The sequence below is a fragment of the Phyllostomus hastatus genome, unplaced genomic scaffold (genome assembly GCF_019186645.2).
Source record: "Phyllostomus hastatus isolate PE091 unplaced genomic scaffold, TTU_PhHast_1.1 phas_contig_194, whole genome shotgun sequence".
In the NCBI taxonomy this organism is placed as follows: domain Eukaryota; kingdom Metazoa; phylum Chordata; class Mammalia; order Chiroptera; family Phyllostomidae; genus Phyllostomus; species Phyllostomus hastatus.
This window is the reverse complement of record NW_025333703.1, coordinates 276,178-302,751: the sequence shown is the minus strand read 5'-3', so window position 1 is coordinate 302,751 and position 26,574 is coordinate 276,178. Positions and strand designations below refer to the sequence as shown.

The 26,574-nt window shown below is 40.6% G+C and overlaps 1 protein-coding gene and 1 long non-coding RNA gene across 8 annotated transcripts in view; one reads left to right on the top strand and one right to left on the bottom strand.

The window, feature by feature from the left end:
* The window catches only part of LOC123815535 (zinc finger protein 568-like), a 35,231-nt gene extending 9,243 nt beyond the window's left edge, over positions 1–25,988 (bottom strand). Inside the window, exons 1-4 of one of the 7 annotated variants that reach the window (XM_045833819.1) lie at positions 25,337–25,988; positions 24,140–24,191; positions 5,981–6,104; positions 5,587–5,682 (exon numbers count right to left, since the gene is read on the bottom strand). In XM_045833819.1, coding sequence (XP_045689775.1) covers positions 5,587–5,682; positions 5,981–6,104; positions 24,140–24,148 — 229 coding nt within the window. In that variant the 5' untranslated portion in view covers positions 24,149–24,191; positions 25,337–25,988. The other 6 variants (XM_045833818.1, XM_045833817.1, XM_045833820.1 and 3 more) reach the window with 6 other exon arrangements.
* Positions 25,989–26,114: 126 nt separating this feature from the next.
* LOC123815531 overlaps positions 26,115–26,574 on the top strand; it is a 172,094-nt gene continuing 171,634 nt past the window's right edge. Inside the window, exon 1 of the long non-coding RNA XR_006785134.1 lies at positions 26,115–26,235. This is a non-coding gene — a long non-coding RNA (uncharacterized LOC123815531). The remainder of the gene's footprint in view (positions 26,236–26,574) is intronic.

The window sequence follows — 26,574 nt, the reverse complement described above, 5'->3', positions numbered from 1 at the left end:
GGGTTGTCCAAAAAGTCTGTATGGATTTTTCTGTAAAATAAAAGACATATTTTTTCATTTTCACCAATTACTTTATTGATTTGGGTATTTTGAGTGGCTTATTGGTTTGGGTATGTTGGCTATTGTTCTCAATTAATGTCCCGATCTGATTGCTATCAACTTCAGCTGGTCTACTTGCCTGATGGATCATTGTTCAGCAAGAAATCTCCAGTAAGAAACTTGGCAAACCACTTTTGATACATTCGATCAGTCACAACACCTTATCCAGACATTGTGCAAATCTTTTTTCTGCATTACAGTTGTGTTTTTATCTTTCTTGATATAATAAAGCATAATATGCCAAAAATGTTGTTTATTCCATCTTCAATATTAAAATGTTTACACAAAAATTCACCAATTTTACTTCTGGCAAGATGGAGGCATAGGTGGACGCATCGTACCTCCATGCACAACCAAGATTAGAACAACAACAATTTAGAGGCAGAATAACACCCATAACTGACAGAGAATTTATCTGAATGGAAGTCGGACAGCCAAGAAGTTGAAGTAGACCTGTTCATCCAGACTGGTAGGAGGGGCAGAGACAAGCAGCTGGGCCGAGGTGTAGCGTGGGTTGAGGAACGTGGAGAGCAGTGGGTGCATAAGGCAACGGGGAGCGTGTGAGGCTTCCGGGTCACGCAGGATCGCAGAGGGTTGAACCTGAGTACATGAGTGGCAGCTGGCGGACCCAGTGAGGCGACGATTGTGGACTGGGGTAGAGTGCGCAGCCCAGGATCCCAGGGAAGGAACTGTGGTCTCAAGAGAGCGGAGCTACCGCCATTGTTCCCTCCCGCCCCTGCCCCCGCCCCCGCCCCCACATACAACATCACAATCTAGCGACTGGGGTGCCCAGCCCTGGTGAACACCTAAGGTTCCGCCCCTCACCATAACAGGAGCGACCAGACAAAAAGAGAGAGAGAGAGAGAGAGAGAGACAAGTCTCAAACAGAAAAACAGATCAATGCCCCAGGGCTCATCCTTTTGAGTGACCAAGAGATAGCCAATCTATCAGATGCACAGTTCAAAACACTGGTGATCAGGAAGCTCACAGAATTGGTTGATTTTGGGCGCAAATTACATGAAAAAATGCAGGTTACCATAAAAGAGATGAAGGAAGATGCATGGAGAACCAATAGTGTTGGGAAGGAAACTGGGACTCAAAACAATAGAGTGGACCAGAAGGAAGAAAAAAGAACCAAACAGGAAAGAATGAAGAAATAAGAATTCAAAACATGAGGAGAAGCTTAGGAACCTCCAGGACATCTTTAAACATTCCAACATCCAAATTACAGGGGTACCAGAAGGGAAAGAGGAAAAGCAACAGATTGAACACGTATTTGAACAAATAATAAAGGAGAACTTCCCCATTCTGGCAAAGGAAATAGACGTCCAGGAAATCTAGGAAGCTCAGAGAGCCCCAAAGAAGTTGGACCCAAGAAGAAACACACCAAGGCACATCATAATTACATTAGCCAAGGTAAAAATGAAGGAGAGAATCCTAGAAGCAGCAAGAAATAAGGGGACAGTAACCTACAAAGGAGTTCCTATCAGACTGTCAGCTGATTTCTCAAAAGAGACTTTACAGGCAAGAAGGGGCTGGAAAGAAATATTCCAAGTCATGAATGACAAGGACCTATATCCCAGAATACTTTATCCCCCAAAGCTTTCATTTAGAATAGAAGGACAGATAAAGTGCTTCTCAGATAAGGTCAAGTTCAAAGAGTTCATCATCATCAAGCCCTTATTTTATGAAATGTTAAAGGGACTTATCTAAGAAAAGAAGATAAAGAAAAAACATGTATAGTAAAAGGACAGCAAACTCACAATTATTAACAACCACACTTAAAACAAAAAGAAACTAAGTGAACAACTAGAACAGGAACAGAACCACAGAAATGGAGATCACATGCAGGGTTAGCAACAGGGGAGTGGGAGGAGAAGAGAGGGGGAAAAGGTACAGAGAATAAGTAGCATAGATTGTAGCTTGAAAATAGATAGGGGGAGGGTAAGAATAGTATGGGAAATGTAGAAGCTAAAGAACTTGTAAGTATGACACATGGACATGACTAAAGGGGGGGATATGGGTGGGAGAGGGTGTACAGGGTGGAGGGGAGTGAAGGGGGAAAAAACGGGACAACTGTAATAGCATAATTGATAAAATATACTAAAAAAATTCACCAATTTTGATAAGCTTTTTAAAAATGCATGCTGATATGACAATTGTTACAATACAATCTAACAAAATTGTTTCAAATGAAATTGAAGAAAACTAAGTGCTATTAGAGCCATTTTATAAACAACAACAACAACAACAACAACAACAACAACAAAGCTTTGGCCAACCCAATAAAAAATTCCTTACTAGACCAGCAAAAATGCATTGTCTGGAACCTGCTTCCTATTCATCTTCATTTTAAGGTGCTCTCACCTTCACTCACCATGCACCCACTATACTGGCCTAAAGGGACTTAGGCTGAAATTAAAGAACAAGAGATAACTTGAATCCACAAAAAAAGAACCCAAGTAAAGGTAAGTAGATAGAGAAATATAAAATTATATAAAAGTATTTTTGTTTGGAACTCTTTGCTTCTTCTGATTTAAAAGATCACCATATAAAGCAATAATTATAAAAATGTGTTGATGGTATATTAATTTCCTATTTCTGATATAACAAATTAACATAAACATAGTGGCTTAAAACAACCCAAATTTATTATCTTATAGTCCTGGAATTCAAAAGTCTGACAGAGGGTTTAATAGGTTAAAATAATAGGTTAAAATAGGTTAAAATAAATGTGTCCACAGCAGGACTGTGTTCTCTTTTGAAGGCTCAAAGGAAGAATCTATTTCATTGTTTTTTTCCAACTCCTAAGGAATGCTTATTTTATTAGCACATCATGGCTCCCTTCCTCTATCTTCAAAGTCAGCATATTGTATCTTTGTGTGCATTTCTTCTGTTGTCACAACTCTGACTCTTTCAAGGATGCTGTGATTGCACTGAGCCCAGGTGGATAATCTAGGGTCCCTAATAGAAGGCCTGCTCATTCACAACATTAATTCCTCTTTGCCTTGTAAGGGCAACACATTTACAGGTTCTAGGGATTAGGATATGGATATATTTGGGGGAGTCATTACTCTGCCTACCAACGATTAATTTACTTATGATTTTACTTATGATTTAATCCAAACTAAATTGTTTTAAATTAAGATGTAATTGAAATTTGGGGGGCAACCACTGAGAAAATAACTCTAAAAATGATAGTAAAAGACAATCAAAACTAAACTGGGACTCTAGAAAACATATATTTAATATAAATTACAGTAATGACAGAATGAAGTATAAAATAAAAATAACACATGTAGAAAACAAACACCATGTCAGACATAAATCGTACCCTATTGATAATCACATTAAATGTAAACATTAAGTACTCAAACAGGTGGCAGATATAGGCAGGAGGTATAAAAATAACATGATCTTAGTATATGCTATCTACAAGAGACACACTCAATTATAGGACACAAAAAGGTTGAAAGGATGGAAAAGACATACTATGCAAAGACTAATCAAAAGTTAGCTTCAACAGGTATATTATTATCAGACAAAACAGACATTATGACAAAAATTGCAACTAGAAAAAAACATTTTGTAGTAAGAAGGTCAGTCTCAGGAAATTATAAGTCATGAGTGTTGGGAACCACCCTGCCTGGTTTCAGAAGCTGTAACTCCCTGGACCATAAGCCACTAAGGAGACAAAGCTTACCTCCCTGGCAAGGGTGCTGTCTCTGTCCTCTTTTACTTCACCCTACTTGGCCCCGAGCAGATGACTGGTTAGCCAAAGACCGGTAAGATTTCTCAAGGGAGGGACGACCTAAAACAGGCATGGTCACAAAGGGGCCCTTAGGGAAGGACCTGGGGGGCTATAGAAAAAGGGGGTGATGGACCTTCGCCCCTTGGCTTTGACATAGCCTGAGTCCTCATTCTGTTTGTGAGAAGTCTCCTACTCTCTTGGCTGCCTTACTTCCCTTGCCTGACTTAGGCCTGAAACAATGTTGGAGGGTAGTGCAGCCCCAGGCAGGAATGGGTGGTTCCCGAGGGTGATCAGGCCTAAGAAAGAATGCATAAGATCCTGTGAAACCTGCTTTGCTAAGAATATCTTCAACTTAAATGATAAGGTTCCAAGCATGAAATGCGTTTCTTTTCCAAAGTTTTATAGCCCTTTAGCTAACTGACCCCGACTCAAAATAAGCCCTCATAGTTCTTTGTATGTTATCTGTTGTTTGATCCTTACTGCCTGACAATGACTGATGAGCTTTACCTGTATTCCTGTGCAAATTGAACCCAATAAAAGCCCACTGAGGGAAAGGCTCCCAAGCAGATCATGTCTTGGTAGAATTATTCTCATTCATGGTGGACAGGGGGCTCTGCGGGCAAAGCTCCCCCACCTATAAGCATACAGGCAACTAATTAAAGAGCCTCAAAATACATGAAACAAATGCTAACAGAAATGAAGAGAAAGACAATTCGACAATTCAATGCCCTATTTTCAATAACAGATAGATAAACTAGCCAGAAGATCCATAAGGAGAGAAAAAACAGCATACTCAAATAACTAACAGATCAAAGAAGAAATCATAAGAAAAACTGGAAAATACTTTTGATTTGGTTGAAAGAAAAAGTCAGGATACCAAAACACATGGAACACAGCTAAAACAGATCTTACAAGGAAATTAATAGCTTAAAATGCCTATATGAAAAAAGAAAAATCTCAAATTAATAAACTAATTATACACCTTAATAAACTATATAAAATAGAGCAAACTAAACCAAAGATAATCAGAAGACATGAAATAATAAAGATTAGAGGGAGATGAACAAAATAGACTACAAAATAGAGAAAATCAATGTAACTGTAAGATGATTCTTTGAAGAGATCAATAAAACTGGCAAACCTTTAGCTAGACTGACCAAGAAAAATAAGAGAGAAGACTCATAAAAATATTAGGAATGAAAGAGGAGATATCACCACCAACCTTACAGAAATAAAAAAGGATTATATGTAGATTGGTGGTTGCCTAGGTCTAAGTGTGGGTAGTGACTACTAAAAGGAATGAGGTATCATTTGGGATGATAAAATGTTCTACACTAAGATTATTGTCTCAGTTGCAAGACTCTGAATTTACTAAAAACCAACGAAGTATACTTTAAATAAGTGAATTTTACAGTAAATGAATTGTATCTCAATAGAGTTGTTTCAAAAAGTCGGGATAAAACAGGACCCAAAGTATGGAGAAAATGATTGTCTCCTGAGAAGGACGAAGGCACTTCCTTCATGGAATCAGAGGGAAATATGAGGAAAAGGTGCAAAAGAGTATTAAGTGAAGTAAAAAATTTGAGGTCTCATGATGAAACATCTTCCTTTCTTTTCCAGATCTCAGGCCTTTTCACAGAGCTGTCCTCCCAAAATCTCAGAAGTGCTGCCTTCTCACAGCTCAGCTATGTGACCCACCTGTCATGGCCTTCTCCATATTAGTTACCATCACTCACCTGGGCACCACTCTTTTGTCTCCTTCCTTTTAACAATCCAGGGCTCCTTCCCCTGTTCCAATAAGGAGATCACATCCGGCTTAGAATCAGAAAGTCCTATTCAAGGTAAAAAAGGGGACAAAGGTATATTGTGGGTATCTCAGAAATGAAATCAGTCCATGATTATCAAGAAAGAGGAGTAGGTAGATTAAAGGTGAAGGTCAGAGGAATGAAAAAGATAAAATTGTAAAATGGAGCAACTAATTTTTAATTTCGCAAGAAACAACCATTCTTTGGTAAGCAAGAATTATTAATTCAGCTAGGCACTTGAAAAACCACTTACAAGAAATTGATAACAAATAACATAAACATTCCAGAAGGCAAATTCTGAATTTTGAGGGGCAGATAAACTTACCCAGTGAGATCAAGTTGTTATAATTTTCCAACATTACAGCTCGGTATAAATCCTTCTGAGCAGAGTGCAAGCATTCCCACTCCTTTTGAGAGAAGAAAATGGCCACATCTTTGAACTTCAAGCTCTGAAACCACAGATGAATATACTATTTGTGAAATTAATGGACAGAATATTTATGATAGAATAAAAGAAAATAGAGAAAGCAATTCAGTAAGGGAACACTGTTGGGAAAAGAGGCTATGCCGGACCCTTCAACATGGATGGGTGAGTATGAGAATGAGAGTGATCAGAGCACACATCATTCTTAAACATGCTTGCAACTATAAATATAACCTCTTGGCATTATCCTCTTCCATTATCCACCCAAGTCTGGGAATAAATAAAGGCTGTATAACTGGTGTTTCCCAATTAAATAAAACTGTACACTGAAGTACACAGCACTCTCTATGTTCAGAACATAACACTTGGGATCATCTCCTTCCCATTTTCACAATAAAGAAGTTAAAAAAAAAGTCTGAACCAGACATCATTTTTATAGGTGGTATGACACCCCATCCTTATGTATTCAATGTTATTATTTTGGAGCAGTAGGTTGGACAAGCTCATTAAGGTTCTTTTGCAGATATGAGAGTCATAGTCCTCAACAATTTATATATCTGGCTATATTATTCCTGTTACCATAAATTATCCCTAACTGTATTCTCCTTGTCCCTGAGCTACCAGAACTGATGGAGGAAGATCCAGACTCACACTGATGTAACCCAAGAAAAACATACACTACATAATTTCAAAATGGATCCACTTATGATGCCTATCCGGCATCAATTCCTTGGAATATCACATAACTCCGAACATGAAATCTATCATATCCCCAAGTCTTAAAAATCTCAGAGTGCTAGAGGTATGGACAAATATTGAATCTGCAACAAATCTATATCAATTACCTTCTTATATAATTGGAAAACCCAAGTTTCGGACATAGGATCCCACTTAGCCAACTCATCTCCACTTATTAAATCAGAGCCCTAACAAAAGAAGTATATGTTTCCCAGCAAGGGTTGTTTTTCCTACTCCATCATACTTCTGGTGGAAGGATATGCACTTAAGGAAAGCTAAGTGGTATGCAAAATGAATACCTAAACATTTGTTAGAGAACAGAGAGAAAGCAGCCCTTGGTAGCATTGTTCATTGGAATGGGAAGAGCTGGGGAGCAAGTTCCTTGATGGGCTCAGGGAAGCAGTAATTTTCAGGAAAAAGAAATCCACTGTTAAATTTCCTAAGATAAAACATGCATTCAATGAAAGACAAGATAAATATCAATTCATATGTATAATGGCTTTTAGAGTTGAAAAAAATAATCATTTGCATCCTGGGTTCATGCTAGAAAATGCAGAACTTGAAAAGACAAAAAAGGAAGAAGCAAAAGCAGCTCTGAGTCACCAGACTGACCTCACAGTCCCCAAAGGATTGACAATGAATTTTTCTCCTCTCCCCTTGTTACAGGGTGCAGCCAAGAGGGGGGACCCCCCAAATAGGCATTTAAAATGGAGTCCAGAACTCAAGGTGTCTAGGAGATTTTAGGATGTCCTCACCCCCACCCCCCAGGGTGTGGGTTGGGGGAAGGGACAAATGGAGCAGGGCCTTTGAGAGCTCTTTCGCATAGCAACAGCCTTGTAGCTAACCTCTGGTGTGGTCATTTAACATATCTATAGCCTTTGGCTGGTGGCTTAGATATGTTAAATAGCTGTGGCCAGGCTCTGAGCCAGGGGAATGGAAGTAACTACCCCACCAAGATGTAACTGGGGGGCAGGTCCCCCGAGTTACAGCACTTGCGTGGGAGCTTAGAGATGATTGGCTCCATGACATGGGGCCACGCCTGCCCAGACTCATCATGGCAGCCCAGTAAAGCTGGAAGGATATGAGTGCTGGCATGTGTAGCTGATTGTAGGAGGAGTTGGAAATGGGGATGCAGAGGAAGATTGGCGCGGGGATTTAAACCCTGACACGGCAGCCATTGAAGAGAGAACCACGCAGCCTTGACAGAGTGGAGACTCCCACAGCCCTGAGGGAGAGAACCACGCTTCTTTGGCAGAGCGGGGACTCCCCCTTCCCATAGCTTTGTGGGGAGAAGCACGTGGTTTTGGCTGAGTGGGCACTCCCGTGGCCCTGGGAGAGAGGACCACATGCCTTTGCCAGAGTGGGGACCCCTGCAACTTTAGAAGAGGGAACCACCACCTGGTTTTAGCAGAGATCCTGGCGACTCAGCTGAGGGTGCCAGGAACCCAGGGAGGTCTCCCAGTCAAGATGGAGTACTAACTGGGAATAACCAGTTAAAGGTTATAGATATGTTAAATAACCACTCCAGAGGTTAGCTGCAAAACTGTTGCTACACAAAACAGCTCTCAAAGGCCCTGCTCCATTTGTCCCTTCCCCCAACTCACACCTGAAGGGGGAAGGGGAGAGGACATCATATATGTCTTTCTAATATTTTCTGGACACCCTGAGTTCTGGGCCCCATTCCAAATCCCTATATGGGGACCCCCTCTTGACTGCACCCTGTAACACCCTGTTCCAATCTTTTTGCTTTTGGCACCCCATCTCTCTCTCTCTCTCTCTCTCTCTCTCACACACACACACACACACACACACACACAATCCAACTGTACATGATATGTTAGAAGAAACAACCTTCTCACCATCAGGAGCTAATCTGAGCCCAGAAGGGCCTGTTCTGAACTCTCCTGGGCAGACCTTTGTTCTACATTCTAGAAGACACTGACCTCTTCAATTATAGAGGTGAAGCAGGAGACAGCATAGGAAGAACTCTGAGACTGCAATACTGTCACTGGCCAGCATTTAGCACTCTGGTTGCCAGGAAATGGCTTTTACCAATTAGGTAGAATAAATAGTAAACCAAGGCAGGGAGGAGGAAGGAGACAAGTCTCACATGCTAACTCAGCAGTTCTGAGCCTGGTGGAATAATATTGCCAGGTGTTCCAAAATCACAAGAAACACTGTATTAGCAAGAAAGAAGGAAAGTCCTTGAAATTCTATGTAACATTTCCACTATCTGTGAAAGAAAGCCTCGAAACTGTGCTTTTATCCCAAGGCCTGAATGTGGGAGAGGGTCCCTGGTGCTTACAGAAAGAGCCCATAAAACAACTTTGGTTAATTGCCTACCTCTGGTCACTATCTGTTTTAGGAGGGAGTCCCCCGATGCTCACAGAAAGAGCCCATAAATAACTTTGGAAAATGCCCCAGTTTTAATTAACTGCCTCATGTCACATATTTGTTTTACAACAAGATGAACAAAGGGGGTCTGGAGCAAGATAAGGATTCAGGCTAACAGACCCCCACATATACCTAAGTTTGGGTAGTCACATTTCCCCAGGAAAGCTGGTGCCACATTTACCTGTTAATCAAAATGTAACTTTTTCCCCTCCTATCCCACCAACTATATTAAGTCCTGAGAACAAAGGACTTTCTCTCTCTCTCAGGGGCCCTTGGCTCTCAGGCCACAGGGCCTCTGGCCACCTGGCCTTAGGTGGCCCAGGGGCTTGCCACTCTGGTCTCCAGCCTCTATCACTTTCCTCACCCTGCTCTGCCCTGAAACCTTGCTTTTCACCCCCTACTCTACCCAGTCCTGTTCTCTTCCATGGAAATGGACCACTAATAAACTAATTACATACTACTAGATTTGCTGATATGTAATTCTTTACATGTGTCAGCAAGAAGAACCAGGTCTCTTCCGTCAACAGAGGCACCCTAAAGACTTGACAGGAGTCCTCAGGCCCAGTAACACAGGATACTTGGGCAGGCCCAGCCCTAGACAATGGTATTTGCAACAGACAATGGTTTCTGCCCAACCACCCAAGAGTTAATAGACTCAGTGCATAAGGTAACTCCCTTATGGGATGGCTTTGTTCCCCTATCCCAGAACTCAAACTGAAACCTCCACCCACAAAGACCCTGTCCAGAGTCACCAATACTGAGCCAAACAATCCACCAAGATCAGCGGGCCCTGAGCAGCCAAAGCAGAAATCAACTACCTACATGCAGATTGCAATGGCTTTATATGACCCACGATGCTCAGAATCCTCATAGGCAGCATATCCTGGTTCCCGATCAAGATCAACCATGGATTTCCTGCCTGACATTATTCCCTCTCACACCTACACTGAAGCCTTACTGCTGATAGGCAATGTTCATTATATCTCAAGTACAATTCTTGTGCATTAATCACTTTAAGTTCCTGGTATCTTATACATATATATTAATCCTGAGAAGAGGCCAATGAATCCTAACTTAAAGGAAACTTGTTTAAAAAAGTAATGTCATTTACTCAAATTTGCAGCTAACAGTGGTATAGCTGGGTTTTGAATCTAAATTTCTCCAACTCTAGAGTTGATTGCCTTACACTTCTGTCTCTTGCAGATGCAGCCCAGAATTCCCTGGTCATTCAAAAGAACCCTGCTGTAGGCTTTGTACTTAGGGGAGCAGAAAATGTTTGATCTCTGTTTGTTAGTGCAGGGCACAGAACTCTGTAAGCAGAAATCAAAGTTAGATAAGAAAAAGTAAGAAGCAGTTGTGCAAACAAAATTCCTTTATCCAAAAATATCATTCAAAATCCTCCATTACTCTGGTTCAGTGTGGACATTAGGGACACAGTAACTCTGACCCAGCACCGACCCTAAAAAGCTCAGAATGGGGGGCAGGGGGGAACCAGAAAAGTAAACAATCACAGGGCATTAAACTCTGTGGGGGATTGATTACTATTTCCAAATCACCAGTTGAAAAATAATGTAAATGTACAATATATCGAAGTATTTTTGGAATGCAGTGATGAGTTGGTAAACAAGGAAAACAATCTTCCATGGCTGAAACTAAGTCAAAATGGGAAATAAGAGGGATGTATTGAGCCACTGACCTTATTACCAGAAAAACTCTGCTGAGCCTGGATGACCACAAGCTTTGACATTCATAACCTTAAAGAGTAGGTGGATGGGAGACTAAACCCATAGCTGTTCAAGACAGAAGTCTAATTTGTTCTGTACTGCAAAGACCTGGGACCTCTAGAACCTTGCCCATACACAATGAAAATGTTATGTAATTCTGACAAAATCTGCATGGAAATGGAGGATACGATGGTAACCATTTATAAGAGGTTGTAACAAAGAATACAACTTTAGAGCTAGGATGCTTGCATGTGAATCCCTGTTCCATGATATGTTAATTGCATGACTTCAGACAGTTAACATGACTACTGAAAAGCCAAGAAGACTGATCTGAGACAGAGAGATGCTTGTTCTCCAGATGCTCTGTCTAAAGTGTTGAAGCTTTATGCAGGAATCCTGCTGCATGGGTTATTCCCTTTGCTCTTATTATGTTCCTGGTTCATTGAACTGGCCCAGAGCAGGATGCAGAAAAGACAAACAGCTTGGAAATCTAGAGATGAATAAGCCTGGCACAACTGGTGAGCAGAGAAGATTCTTCTGTTATTAATGTACTATCTGTATCTGGGAATTAATGAAAATGCCACTTACACTGCGAATACTGTAAGGTTGTCCTTGGGAAGGGTAACACTGTAACTGGGGACGGCAAAGAAAATGGCCCAACTTGAACCCTACCAGTTGTTGGAAGAAAAACATTCTTCCTTAAGGAACTGTAACAACAAGTCAGCTCTCCCACAGGTCTGTGGCTCACACTCACATTACTAAAGAGAATCTAAAAAACTTGCCCTCTATGAATCTACTTTAAGACAGTCTGGTTTGGCAGTGTTATCGGCAGAAGGGAACACTGTCTAATCCTAGAGAAACAACCAGGTCTCAAGAATCTATGGGTAAAATACCAAGGAGAATGACCCAAGAGTCAAAAATAATACAATACTGTATTGTGAATGTATTGTATGCCACTGCACACTACATTATAAATGCCTGTCTGTTACATAAATTTCACTTAAATAAAAATGAAACATGTGAAGAGGCATAATTCTATGATCAAATAGTCAGAAAAATATGTAAATGTTTAAACTTTTCATTATATTTGAAAAAAATTTAAATAAAATATTGGAGGGTAATATCATACCCACAAAGATCCATTGATAATGCCAAAAAATATAAAACAGGCACTTAACATATTTTTAAAACAGGAGGTAAGATGGTAAGAAACAAAAGTCCATAAATGACAGGTAGATTTAAAAGAAACAAAGAAAAACTTCTAGAAGAGAAACCATGATACTTTAAATTACACAATGACTGGAATAAATATTCTCTGAAGAGAAAAATTACTGGTCTAAAAGATATAAAAATATTATGCAGTCACAGTAAGCACAATAATTATGCTTACTAATTATTGCTTAGTAAGCATAATTAGTTATATGCTTACTTACCAATAATTACTGATAGCATAGTAATTATGCTATCAAGAAAGACAATGTGGAGCTCTGGATAGTGTGGCTCAGTTGGTTGGAACATTGTCCTGTAGATTGAAAGGGCATTGTTTTTGATTCCTGGCAGGGCACATCCCTAGATCGCAGGTTTGGGCCCTAGTTGAGGTGCATACAGGAGGCAACCAATCAATCTCTCTCTCTCTCATTCTTTCTCTCCCCACTGCCCCCCCGCACCCCCCCGGCTCCTTTCTCCTCTTTCTAAAATCAGTAAGCACATCCTTGGGTGAGGATTTTTTTAAAAAAGAGAAAGACAATGTAAAAAAGTATAAAAGTTAAGAATATAAAGTGAGAAGGTTTAAGAGATATCAAACTAGAGTTCTGGAAGGAAAAAGAAAAAAAACTTTAAAAAGTCAGTAATTGAAGACATAAAGTTTTCAGAACTGGCGAAATAAAGCATTATTCAGAAGCTCAATGAATTTCAAACAGGATAAATAAAAAAGAAATCCTAGACAATTATATCAAAACTTCAGGGCATTAAAAGCAAATAGATATGTTAAAAGCAATTTTAGACTAAAGAGAAATTGTCTACAAAAGAAAAACAGATGATTATTCAATAGCAACAATGCTATCCAGAAGACAGCAGACTATCTCAGTAGGTTAAAAGAAAATTGTCTTGATAAATGAGGGCAAATAAAGATATTTAAGAGAAAACAAACAAGCAAAACCCTGCAGAAATTCATTCAAGTATGTACATACTTCCATCTGAAGAAAAATGATACCAGGTAGAGGGTTTGAGACATAACAGTGGTGAATGAAGAAAGTGGTAGTAAGGTGTGGATAACCTAAGCTAACATTCAAATATAAAATAATAAAAATGTTTTATAGGTTAAAAAATGATGGAAGAAAAATATCTGACAACAATATAACTTATTTTTAGCAACTGGAATATCCTATTTCTTTATACTATTCAACAAGAACATAAATATGTTCTTTAGTTTTAGACATTGGTAAGTTAAGAAAGTATGTTAAAATTTCTAAGGTAACCAGTAAATAAACAGACTAGTTTCTAACTTTCAAACTCACAGAGTGGAAATAAAATGAAATGTTTAAATTACAGAAAAGTTAGAATAAAAAGCACAAACTAAGTCAAGAATAATACTTTCAATTACATCAGTAATTACAACCACTAATGGACTAAGTGTTCTCATTAAAAGATAAAGTTGGTAGCCCTGACTGGTGTGGCTCAGTGGGTTGGGCATCATCCTGCAAAGTGAAGGTTGCCAGTTGTATTCCTAGTCAGGTTACATGCCTGGGGTATGGGCCAGGTCCCTGAGTCAGGCATATAAGAAGCAACTGAGCAATGTTTGTCTTGCACATTGATGTCAATCTCTCTCTTTCTCTATCCCTTCCCCACACTCTAACAATAAATAAAATCTTTAAAAAAATAAAAGATAAGTTGGTAGAAAAAAGCAAGCCCAGTTATATTCTGTTTATGAGACATATACAAAACATAAATATCCAGAATGACTAGAAGAGGCCAAAGCTAACTTTCATACACACCTAAAAAATAAATATGTTCTATGCAGACACAGATACATATAAAAAAATAACAAATCCTCATCTTTATGAGAGAACAAATCACTCAAAATTGACAGACACAGCAGACAAAAAGTCAGTAAAAAAATGAACAAGCTTGATACAATGGCCAAATAGAGAACAACGCATTCATTCAAAATCAATCACATGTGCAGGATTCAGAAAAAGTGGACACATTGGGCTTTAACATAGATAACCATTTTGCACAAATACATACTAATAAAAAGATGCACATTAATAAGATAGCCTATGGAGAGGTAGTAAATGAAATGAAAGATAAGAAATAAATAATCAGAACAAGAAAATGACCTTGCTCAGACCAGTGATAACAAAATCCCATGAAGTAAAAATTATAAATAATGTAACAATGTACTTGATGCATCTCCCCACACTCCCAAGGGAAACCAGTGTAGTAAGACAAAAATTAGAACAAAAATGAAGGCTGAAAAAGGAAAACACTGTATCTACATATAATACAATTATTTACAGACAGAAAGTGTCCTTAAGCCCTGGCTGGTGTAGCTTAGTGGATTGAGCACGGGCTGTGAACCAAAGCGTCGCAGGTTCGATTCCCAGCCAGGGTACATGCCTGGGTTGCAGGCCATGACCCCCAGCAACCGCACATTGATGTTTCTCTCTGTCTCTCTCTCCCTCCCTTCCCTCTCTAAAAATAAATAAATAAAATCTTAAAAAAGAAGAAAAAAAAAAGAAAGTGTCCTTATTCATCAATGATATAATTATCTAGTTAGAAGACTCCCAAATTCAAAGGAATCTGCAAGACATTAGAATGAAAGTTCAGCAGCCTGGATGATATAAAATCAATATCTAAACATAAGTTTCATATCTGTATACCAGAAACAATGAGGAAATTATGTTTACAACTTAATACCATTTACAAATACCATAAAATACAAAAATTCCTACTGTTAGAAAGGACAAGGGTCTCAAGGTTCTTGTTAAATGTTAAAATGTAGCACAGTATTTTGTAGATGCAGTTGTAAACAGGATGGGGTTGACAAGAACTCAACCAGATAAGTATAGCAAAGACAGTGTCAACATTTAATTAACTAAATAGTGTATATAAGCAATGGCTAAGCCTCTCTTCCCGGAGACAGAGTTTTGATTGTGAATCTTCTGTCTCCTTTACTTGCTGCAAGTAAATAAAACTACCTATCAATAGCCATGTTTCATTGTTTAATAGGACACCCCAAGTGGCAAACCCTTGAGGTTGCTAACACTAGGAATAAAATTAACAAAAGATGTGTAAAACTCTAATTATAAAATTTTACTAAAAAACATTTTATAGCCTTGGCTGGTGTAGCTCAGTGGACTGAGTGCCGGCCTGTGAATCAAAAGGTCACTGGTTTGATTCTCAGTCAGGACACATGCCTGGGTTATGGGCCAGGTTTCCAGTTAGGGGAACACGAGAGGCAACGGCATACTGATATTTCTCTCCCCTTCTTTCTCTCTCCCACCTCCTCTCTCTAAAAATAAATAAGCAGAATCTTAAAAAAAAAAAAAAAACATTTTATAAGACCTACATAAGCAGTTATACAAGTAGGAGGGAGAGGAAAACAGCTTTAACAATGTCAACCCTCTCAAGACTGACCACAGAGTCAATAGTACAAGTTAATATGCCAAGCGGATTTCTAGGAAACTTGATCAACCTATTCTAACATTTATATAAGAATCCAAAGGCCAGGAAACAGCTATGAGACTCCTGCAGAACAACACTATAGTAAAAGAATAAGACTTACCAAGTATCGAGGACTTCCCGCAAAGATGGAGGCATAGGTAGACACACTGTGCCTCCTCGCACAACCAAAATAAGGACAACAAAAATTTACAAACAAAATAACAACCAGTACTAACAGAAAATTGAACTGTATGGAAGTCTGACAATGAAGGAGTTCAAGTAGACACATTCATCCAGACCGGTAGGAGGCTGGGCGGAGAGGGGTCCCGGCAAAAAAAAAAAAAAGCAAAAAGCAGTGTTTGGCAGACCCCGGGTGTGCAAAGCAGCAGTTGGCGGACCCTGAGCACACAGGACAGCAGCAGGAGGACCCAGCAAGGCAGTGGATTGTGGAGGGTAGCTCGTGGAACTGGGCGGTTCCACATTCACATGAAGATAAACCTGGCAAAACTGGGGAGTGAGACAGACCGTGCAACCCAGGGCTCCACTGCAGAGAAATAAAGCCTCAAAACACCAATTGAAAACATCTGTGGGGGTTGAGGTACCAGGAGAGACTCCCAGCCTCACAGGAGAGTTCACTGGTGAGACACACAAGGTCCTAGAATGTACACAAACCCACTCATACTGGAATCAGCACCAGAAGGGCACAGTTTGCTTGGGGGATGTGGCAAAGTGACTGAAATCCAGCACAGAGCGGAGCAACCCCATACTTCCCTCTCAGACCGCTCCGCCACACACAGCATCACGACCCAGTGACTGCCTTGCTAGGCCTGGGCAAACACTTAAAGCTCCGCCCCTTACTACGTAACAGGCACGTCAAGACCAAAAAAAAAAAAAAAAAGGTCCAAATGAAAAGAACAGATCAAAGCTCCAGAAAAAATACAGCTAAGCAACAAAGAGATAGCCAACCTATCAGATGCACAGTTCAAAGCACTGGTGATCAGGATGCTCACAGAATTGGTTGAATTTGGTCGCAAATTAAATGAAAAAATGAAGGCCATGCAAAGTGACATAAAAGGAAATGTACAGGGAACCAATACTGATGGGAAGGAAACTGAGACTCAAATCAACTGTGTGGACCAGAAGGAAGAAAGAAACATCCAATCAGAAAAGAATGAAGAAATAATTCAAAGAAATGAGGAGAGGCTTAGGAACCTCCAGGACATCTTTAAACGTTCCAACATCCGAATTATAGGGGTACCAGAAGGGGAAGGGGAAGAGCAACAAGTGGAAAACTTATTTGAACAAATAATGAAGGAGAACTTCCCTAATTTGGCAAAGGAAACAGACTTCCAGGAAGTCCAGGAAGCTCAGAGTCCCAAAGAAGTTGGACCCAAGGAGGAACACAACAAGGCACATCATAATTACATTAGCCAAGACAAAAATGAAGGAGAGAATCCAAGAAGCAGCAGGAGATAAGGAGACAGTATCCTACAAAGGAGTTGCCATCAGACTGTCAGCTGATTTCTCAAAAGAGACCTTGCAGGCAAGAAGGGGCTGGAAAGAAGTATTCCAAGTCATGAAAGGCAAGGACCTACATCCAAGATTGCTCTATCTAGCAACACTTTCATTTAGAATGGAAGGGCAGATAAAAGTGCATCTCAGATAAGGTCAAGTTCAAGGAGTTCATCATCATCAAGCCCTTATTATATGAAATGTTAAAGGGACTTATCTAGGAAAAAGGAGATAAAAAACATGTATAGTAAAATGAGAGCAAATCACAATTATTAACAACCATGCCTAAAACAAAAACAAAAACAAACTAAGCAAACAACTGGAAAAGGAACAGAACCACAGAAATGGAGATCACATGGAGGGTTAGCAACAGGGGAGTAGGAGGAGGGGGGAGAAAAGGTACAGAGAATAAGTAGCATAGATGGTAGGTAGAAAATAGACAGGAGAGGGAGAGGGAGAGGGTAAGGATAGTATGGGAAATGCAGAAGCTAAAGAACTTATGACACATGAACATGAATTAAAAGGGGGATATGGGTGGGAGAAGGTGTACAGGGTGGAGGGGAGTGAAGGGAGGAAATGGGACAACTGTAATAGCATAATCAATAAAATATATTAAATAAAAAGAACATGACTTACCAAGTATCAAGCTTTATTACACAGCTGTCTTAATATGTGGTTTTGGTACAGGGATAGAAAGATAGACCAGTTGCTTAGAAAGGACAGAATAGACCAATGCATATATATGGAAACTTAGTTAATGAGAGGACTGCCAATGAAGTACAGAGGAAGAGTGACTATTATATTAAGATCTGACTTTCAAAGAGAGGTCCTTGCCTTTGCCTATCTCATGAGCTGTAATTTCAAAGCACTTGGAATTTCCCCAGTGATTGTGTTATGGAACCATCCAGTGCGGGTCCTACCGCTTGCTAAAAAAAGGGCAAAACTCTGGAGGCAGAGGTCAGTGGAAAGGAAAAGACATCTTTTATTTATCAACCATACAATTTGAAATAAGGCAGGTTTGTGCCTCAGAGTCCATCCTTCTAAAATATCCAAAGAAAAATAGCCCTGCCACCCTCTGCAAGGCCCAGTCCTAGGCTGGAATTCTTTTTCCCATTTAAAGGTACTGTCCTTGAAAAGATTAGGCAGCTGGAGCATGCTTCTGGTCAGTCTGCCCCAGACATCCTTTGAAGTCTGTGTGCACTAGCCAAAGTCCCACTTACAGTGTGCTGCTCCTTTCTTGGCTTCTGCCTCCTGGTCCAGTACTTCTTCCCTGTCTCTTCAGTCTCAGCTTGCCTGTGCAGCTGTGCTCCTGGTCAGGCAGGCCTTGGGAGTGCTTGCTCCAGTGGCCAACACTAGCATGGCTTTCATGTGGGGGAGGGGCACTGGGCTTGCTGCTTGGCTACGTGATCTCCAAGACCCATTGGCTGGGCCTCCCACTCTTCTGTCATACCAGCCCAGTGTCAGCTGTGTTCCTGGCACTCGGGGTGGGGCACTGGGAACATTCCTGGACCATATGTCTCCAAGGCCCGCCAGCACAGGAACTTGGGCTGGAAGCCAACCAGACCAGCAAAGGGATGGGAAAGCAAAAAGTGTGGGGTTCTCACAATCTCTGATTTTAAAAATGATCCAGAATCCCCTGTATGGAGGAAATAGTTAGGAAGCTATGTATTTCTGTCCAACCTCCTTGGCCCATGCATGTGCTCTACATGCTTCTTTCTGCTGAGTCATGCCCCATTCATTGTCCCTGTTGCCTGGGCAATGCATACTGGTTTCTGTACCTGCACAGTGGCTGCTGCTCATGCTCAGTCCTTGGTGATTCCTATCCCCCCCATTTCTGAGGGGTATCCCCCTGTTCCAAAAGAAGTGTCTGTTATTTATGGTGGGCTGGAAGACCATACCTGTTAGTTTTTCCTAATTAGATGACTCAGGGTTGAGGCTGGTGATTCCAGAAAGATCAACTATGTAATCAGAACCTTAGGGCTTTAGGCCATGTGATATCAGCTGGATCTCCAGCCAAGTAGAGGGGAGAAGCTGGAAATTGAGTTCAACTAGGAGGAAATGATTACATCATGCTTGGGCAAGCTTCCCTGGCTGGCTATACTCTGCATATTGTCACACAGTAATGTTACTGGTGGGCTGAAAACCCACTTTATCTCAGCTCTTGTTTATAGGAATGAATTCAAACAAGAGAAACCATAGAGTGAGCAAAGCAAGCAAAGTTTATGCTAACAGAAATATACTCAGATGAATCCAAATGGGCAACTCAGCTAGTCAGACGCCCCATGGAAACAAAGGGTTGGGGGTTTTATACTTTTCCCTCTTCCTTAAGAATGCTACCTCTGCTTTTTCTATTCTTACTCCCCTCCAACCCCTAGGAACATTAGCTATTTCAAGGTTGTTCTTCAATATAATTGTGGTTAGTTATGGGTTGAGGCCCTGGGAAGGCTAGCATGTCTGGCTTAGTTCCTTATCTCTTTTTAGGTGGCTAACTCTGCATTTCCCCATTTCTTCCCCCTCCCCGTCTTGGCTGGTCTTCATCTAACTAACTGCCTACTCTAACATTAATAATTGAGGGTAAACTTTGGAGTTTTGAATCCTCCAAGATTCTGCCCTATTCACTGTTTCCTTTGGCCAATTTTAAAGTATCCTTTCTCTGTAATAAATGTAACAGTGAGTACAATAGCTTTCAGTGAGTTCTGTGAGTTTTCCTAGTGAGTTACTGAACCTGATGATGGAGTGGGAACCCCTGAATTTATAGCCAGATGGTCTGAAGTGAGGGCAGCCTTGTGGAACCTACTTCTTCAGGCTGTGTAGTTTGCCTAATCCCTTACTGGTCTTTTCAATAAATGATGCTGGGACATTAGGTAGTTATCCAAATGAAAAAAGTAAAAGTAGACCCCTATTATATAGCATGTCCTAAAATCAATACTAAGTGAATTAAAAACTTAAACACAAAAGGCAAAAAAATATGGTTAATAACATTAGGGAGAATAACTATACTCTTAGGGAAATTAAACTTCTTAAATAAGACATAAAAAATTAGTAAAAGCGTTAAATTTGATGGCATGAAAAGTGAGAATTTCTACCATTATTTAAAGGTTAGATAGCAGTCAAGCCATAAACTGAAAGAAAGCATGTACAGCAACACACAACTGACAAAGGAAGACAAACACTAATATTTAAGAAGTGTCTTCAAAGCATCAAAGGCAACAAAACACTGGAAATATAAAAGAATAGAAAAATTAGAAAATGACATGAAATAATATTTCAGAGGACAGAAAGTGAGATAGGCTGAGTATCACTTGGGAAGGGAATACTCTTCATGTTATTTTTAATCCTCTTCCAAATAAGTTAAAAGTTTCTTTTTGTGCACTCCCCAAAAACTGCTGTGTGCCTGCCAATGCCAGCCCATTGTGAGAACCTGGAAAGCAAAGAAATCTACTCTGCACCTGCATGAAGAATCCACCAGATTGTGGAGCCATGTTCTTGGTTAGTGTGTGCTCCCTTGATACAACAAGCACCCTCCCTTTTTCATCTCCACCCTGTTTTCAGAACCCTCCACCCTGTTTTCAGTAAGCCTCCTTTTTTGTATGTCTTGCCCCTCTCTTGGTTTCTATCTTTTTAAAAAAAATTATTTATGTATTTTGAGAGAGAAGGCAAGGAAGGAAGAAAGTGAGGGAGAGAAATATCAATGTGAGAGAGAAGCATCAATTGGTTGCCTATCACATGTGCCTGGACCAGGGATGGAACCCACAACCCAGACATGTGCCCTGACCAGGAATTGGCCCAGAGACCTTTCACTTTGTGGGACAATGTCCAACCAACTGAGCCACACCACTCAGGGCTTGATCTTTATGTTGAAGAGAGGCAAGCAAGAACCTCTTTGATGGTGATAAAAGCATGAAAGAGGGCTCAATCATATTTAGCACCAAAATATGCAAATTTAAAATTAGAATAATATATCAGTTCATACCCACCAAATGGATGAAAATGTAAAAGTCTGACAATACCAAATGTTAATGAGGATATGAAATAACAGGATTTATAAATGGGTATAAATACTGAAAAACAACTGGGCAATGTCAGTAACATTGAAGATGCACATACCCTATGACCCAATAATTCTATTTTTAGTTGTATACCTAGAGAAATCTTTGCATATGATACAAGAAACAAGTTCAACGATGTCTACATAAATGTTTGTTATATAAGAGAAAAAGATATATTTAAAGAATAAATGATTATACAGTAGGATAAATTCACAAAAATTAATGAATCTCCTCAATATACATTGAGAGACAATAAAGTTGCAAAAGATTTCAAATAGTATGATTTTATTACATAAAATTTAAAAATGAAAACAATACATATAGTTAAACCTATAAGCAAAAGCAAAGGAATGAAAACATGAAATTTTGAGCAGTTACCTCTGAAGGGTAGAGAAGGGGATTGTATAGGGATAACTCTTGGCACACATGGGGTTTTTAACAATAATTAACATTTTACTTCTTAAATATGGGTGCTCAGTCATTTATCATACCTTATACATTTTCTATTATTCAATAGTTAATAAAACCAGTTTTAAAAACATAGTTACACCACAGTGTGGTAAGAACTACAACAGATGCAGCATTGGGGAATATAATCAGAGTCACCAAGCATAATTAGGAGACTGAAGCAGGCTTCATAGAATACAGAAAAAAGGGTTTGTATAGAATAAACACCCCTCATATTTCTTGTGCAACAGAAGCAAGAGATAGCACTATGAATTCTGGGAACTACTAGAAGATAGTGACAGAGGGAGCATAGAAAGATGAGGCTAAAACGAAGAGCTTAGCTGCATCCTGTGTTGGAAAAGCAAGTAAACTGGGGTAACTGGTGAGGGATTCTGGAAAAGCAGTCTGTCTAGAAGTGATGCCGTAGAAGTCCAAAAGGTCAGGACAACCAGGTCTTGGATGACAGATCATCCCTGGCAGGAATAAAAACATTTTCACTCAACGTTTTACTCCAACATTAGGATTGGTGCTCTGGTAAATATAGAATGTACTTTTTAGTATATGTATGCAATGAATATAATACATATGCAACACAATATATAGTGAATGTGAAATAGTTGGCACATCATGCTGAAGGTAACAGGGATTCACTAAATAAAAGAAGTCACATTGACTAGACTATTTTATTGGTGAGAAGTAAAAGCAGAGCCAGGAAACCCTATTACAAGGTCAATGGGCTATTCACTTGACAAAGGTCTGATCTGGAATACAGACAATGGATTAAAGCTGTAGGGCAGAAAGTGATCAGAGGCAATGACATTTGGCACCTTATGAATGCTGGGAAGATCAGGAGATAGGAGTTGGGGAATCTCCAGGTTGCCAGTTTAAGTATACGTTGAGGTGCCTTACCAAAATGTACTAAGAAATGTAGTCCTTTCCTGAGAATCTTAGGAAGTTTCTGGCCAGGATGGGAATGGGAAGATAAATGCAACAAGTCCTCACAGAATTTAGAAGTCAAAGAGAAAGGAAAATAAAAACCCAGACAAATCCAGAATATAAAGACTATATTCTTAGTCTTTAGAGAGAAAGGAATTTTTGAGAATTGACTGGCCAGCATTAGTCAAGAGCTACACTCAGATACATCTAGGAAAAAACCCCTGAACAAACTATAAATAGTATACTATTCTTTAAAACCGTTTACTCCAAAGTCATTTTAAAAACCTAAATAAACACCCCAAACTAGGAATTTGACAGCCAACATTCTTCGATCATATCTCACACCAGATATCTTAAAAATTAAATTGTACAGACAAAAGAAAAAAATTTTTAGGAAGATATGAGTTGCTTTTCTATTTTTATAGTAAGGAATACCATCTGGCATGACATAAAGGGAAGAAAACATTTCCTGAAAACTCTGAATCTAAAAACACACACTAATTAGACTTGAAAAAAATATTTCTAAAACAACTTATAAATAACAAAGAGAAAATATGCTTGATGTATATGCTTATTTAAAATAAATTAAGAAAGATAACACTCTGACAAGTGGGTAAAGAAAATCAGTAGGCAATTTAGAAATCCCCAGTTGTATCATTTATTAATGTGTAATTTTGAGGCAAGTGACTCAGCGGACTCTATTTCATCTTTTAACTTAGAATAATAACATATTTCATCAATTCTGAGATGGCATTATTGTAAAGCTATCATTACTTTATACACTAGGAAGGAAAAAAAATATACCATCTATGAAACTACGATTGCAAGAAACTGGAAAATTCATCCTGATGTGAAAGGAAAGTGCATCATAGAATTAATGAAATATAGTCAGACCGGTCTTATGTGGATTCAACAAATTAACACACATAAAGCATTTCAAACTACAAGTGGCTTAAAACAGTAAACTAGTTGCTTCTATCAGTAACATAATCCCATTTTAAAAACAAAATTACACACCTAAACATATGCATAGACAATATAATTTGAAATTAGTAAAGTGACTATCTCTAAATGGTGGGGCCATGGATGACAAACTTTTTTAATAAGCTTCTCAAATATTGAAATTTTTGCAAGAATCCTGTATTACCTTAATCATTAGAAAGACAGCAATTTGGTTACTTCTATCATGAGGAAAATAATATCTAGAACTGAAGAGAGCAGGCAGGCATACCAGGCTATTAGAAATTTGGAAGTGAATTGGCTATTGCATGTGACCCTGGAGGGGACAACAAAGAAGTTAGTGAGATAGGAGTAATCTTATTCTGTTGGCCAACTTTCCTGCCAAATCACTGAGGCATATTCTATCAAGACTGTCTATGGGATTGAACAAACTCCAGGAAAGTGAAAATTCTAGTTCAGAGCCCTGGTTTAGGCTCCTGTCTGGGTTAGGAAAACTGCTCCCTAAATGTAGCTTTCCTCTTCTCTTCTCCTTTCTCCAAATCACTACAGTAAATCTTTTATATAGGATCCTGAAACAGGAGAATGTTCTGAAAAAACTACAAGCCCTTTCCAAGAAAGTGCCACATACAACTTACCTCCCCCATGACTTCTGATGCACAGCAGTTCTTCTCTTCTCCAGTTCTGATTCTGAAAGAAGAAAAAAGGTGGGAAAAAGATTATGGAACTAGGAGAGAAGAGTTCCTCCCTGGTTCCCAGAGGAGACCAAGTCAGAATAAATCCCTGCCCCACCCCAGGCACTAAGAGGGAGCCCAAAGCCAAAGAAGCCTGCAACTCCACCATTCTCTCCGGTCAGCGCAAAGAGTAGGTAACCTTAGGAGTCTAGATGGGAGTACTGGGAAAAAAGTCCCAGACTGTGGCTGCCTTCTTCCATAAGACCCTGACTTTGGGTTCTTGTAAGCCCAATATATTATATTTGTGTTCTTCGGTCAAAAATGTGGCTCCAAGATAAAGTTGTGTGGACCCATCTGTCAGAGTCCTCATAACCCTGTCTTCTAGGCTGGAGGAACCTCTATGAGACTGGATCCCTGGCGAACACCCGGTGAAAGGACAAAAAGTGTGAGAGGAGTTCCCAGGCCCAAGTTTTACAAATCCGCTGGACAGCACAGAATAGCCCCCGGGAGGCCAGTCACAGTGCTGGAGAGCAAAAGGCGGCGGTTATCAGTTTCGGCTGCTCAAAGGGAACTCAGAGGCTCGAAATGCACTCGGAGTCTTAAGTAGAGGCCCAGAAGCCACCCACCGCCGGATTCCGTCTGGCGTTTACCAAGAACATACAAACAAGGAAAGCACCCTTCCCAGTTCTAGCCCCAAAGGCAGACGCAGGGTCGTGGCTACGTAGGCTACTCACGCACAGGGCGGAAGAAAGTCTGTCTCTGACAGTGCACTCACCGCGGCCCCGCAGGTACTGCTGGTCCGGGGAGCATCGCATGGTCTTTCCACCCAGGCCAGACATCATACCGTTGGAATACCCCTGACCTCCCGACACCCCCAGCCTGAAACTACACCCACTCAGTACAGTCGCGCGGCAGATACCTCCCTACTCGGAGGGAGGACATGCAGCGTCGACACCTCCGCCCTTCCCGACGTCCTTTATTTTCCAGGTGTGGACACGCACCCTGGGGGCCTAACAGTCTCCCCTCCCACACACACATTTAGGACCCCAGACAGACCCTGTCCCGCCCCAGGGGTCCTTAATCTCCACTTTTCCGTAGACTTCGCACGCCAGTCTCTTCGGATCCGCAGCAAATTAGTGAGCTAGGCCGCCCAGGACACACCTACGCTTTGTGTCCGAACTCCTTTAAACTCAACACCAGCCAGCCAAGTCTGGCTGGAAATGGCTATGCCGCGAGGCCGTCAGGGAAATGTAGTCCAGAAGAGCAAAATTCCAGCTAGGGTCTGGCCGGCTCGACAGTCTTCTTTGCCGTCTCATTCCATGCCTTCGATGAAGCTCGGTTTTGATAGCTCAGTGAGCCTGAGCTTTCTCTGAGGACCTGGGCGAACCGACAGGTCCGGACAGCAATAGGTGGCTGCTGGGAATTGAGAACAGGTTACGGACTGTGGAGGCTTCTGAGATTTGTAACCCACAGTTTGGGAAAGGGCGGGGCGGTCGTCCACCAGAGTGTCCCAGGACCCCGAAGTTAACTTGTTTGCCACCGGACTAGGAGATGCCCAGAGGCCTCAAGGAACTGTAACTAAAAGCCGGAAGCCGACTGTTCAGAGTCCTCTCCACAGGGAGCCGTGCTCTCAGCGCTGGACCAGAAGAAGACAACTTTCCGCCACGCCTGGAACTATTAGTCCTCCCAGAGCTGGGCGGTTCAAGCATTGGCGCCTCACAGTCCAGGTCCTGCTGGACGCTGAACTTTCCGCTAGGAATTTATACTCCAGTCCCCGGCGCCACTGGGAAGTGTAGTCCTCAGTGTGCAAAGCCCTAACGCTGCAGTTTTAGGTCCAGGCTTTTCAGTGCAATTTGAACGCTGGGGTTACCAGGCACCAGGTGGCTGCTGGGTTCACCCTGGAGGCATCCGGGAAATGTAGTTCCTGCCTTGCGAGTTAAGGATGTGGAAGTGCAGAAATTGAGCTTTGGCCGCGACAGTCTGAGAAAGGACTAGCAGGTTGGAAGACACCCCTGAGTCCAAAGTGGAAATGATGGAGTACCAACAAAACTACATAACAGGTAACACTGTTTTCAGACTTCTTATAAGTACGTAAATACAGATAGAAAGGCATTGATAAGCTCTCTGGAAAGTAATACTAACATTTATTAACAGTAGTTAATTTCTAGGATGTGATATTTTTTTCTTTTTACTTTAAGATTATTTTCATATTGCCCAGGCAGGCGTAGCTCAGTGGATTGAGCGCGGGCTGCAAAACAAAGCATCGCAGGTTTGATTCCCAGTCAAGGCACTTGCCTGGGTTGCAGGCCATGGCCCCCAGCAACCGCACATTGATGTTTCTCTCTCTCTTTCTCTCTACCTCTCTCTACCCCCTTCCCTCTCTAAAAATAAATAAATAA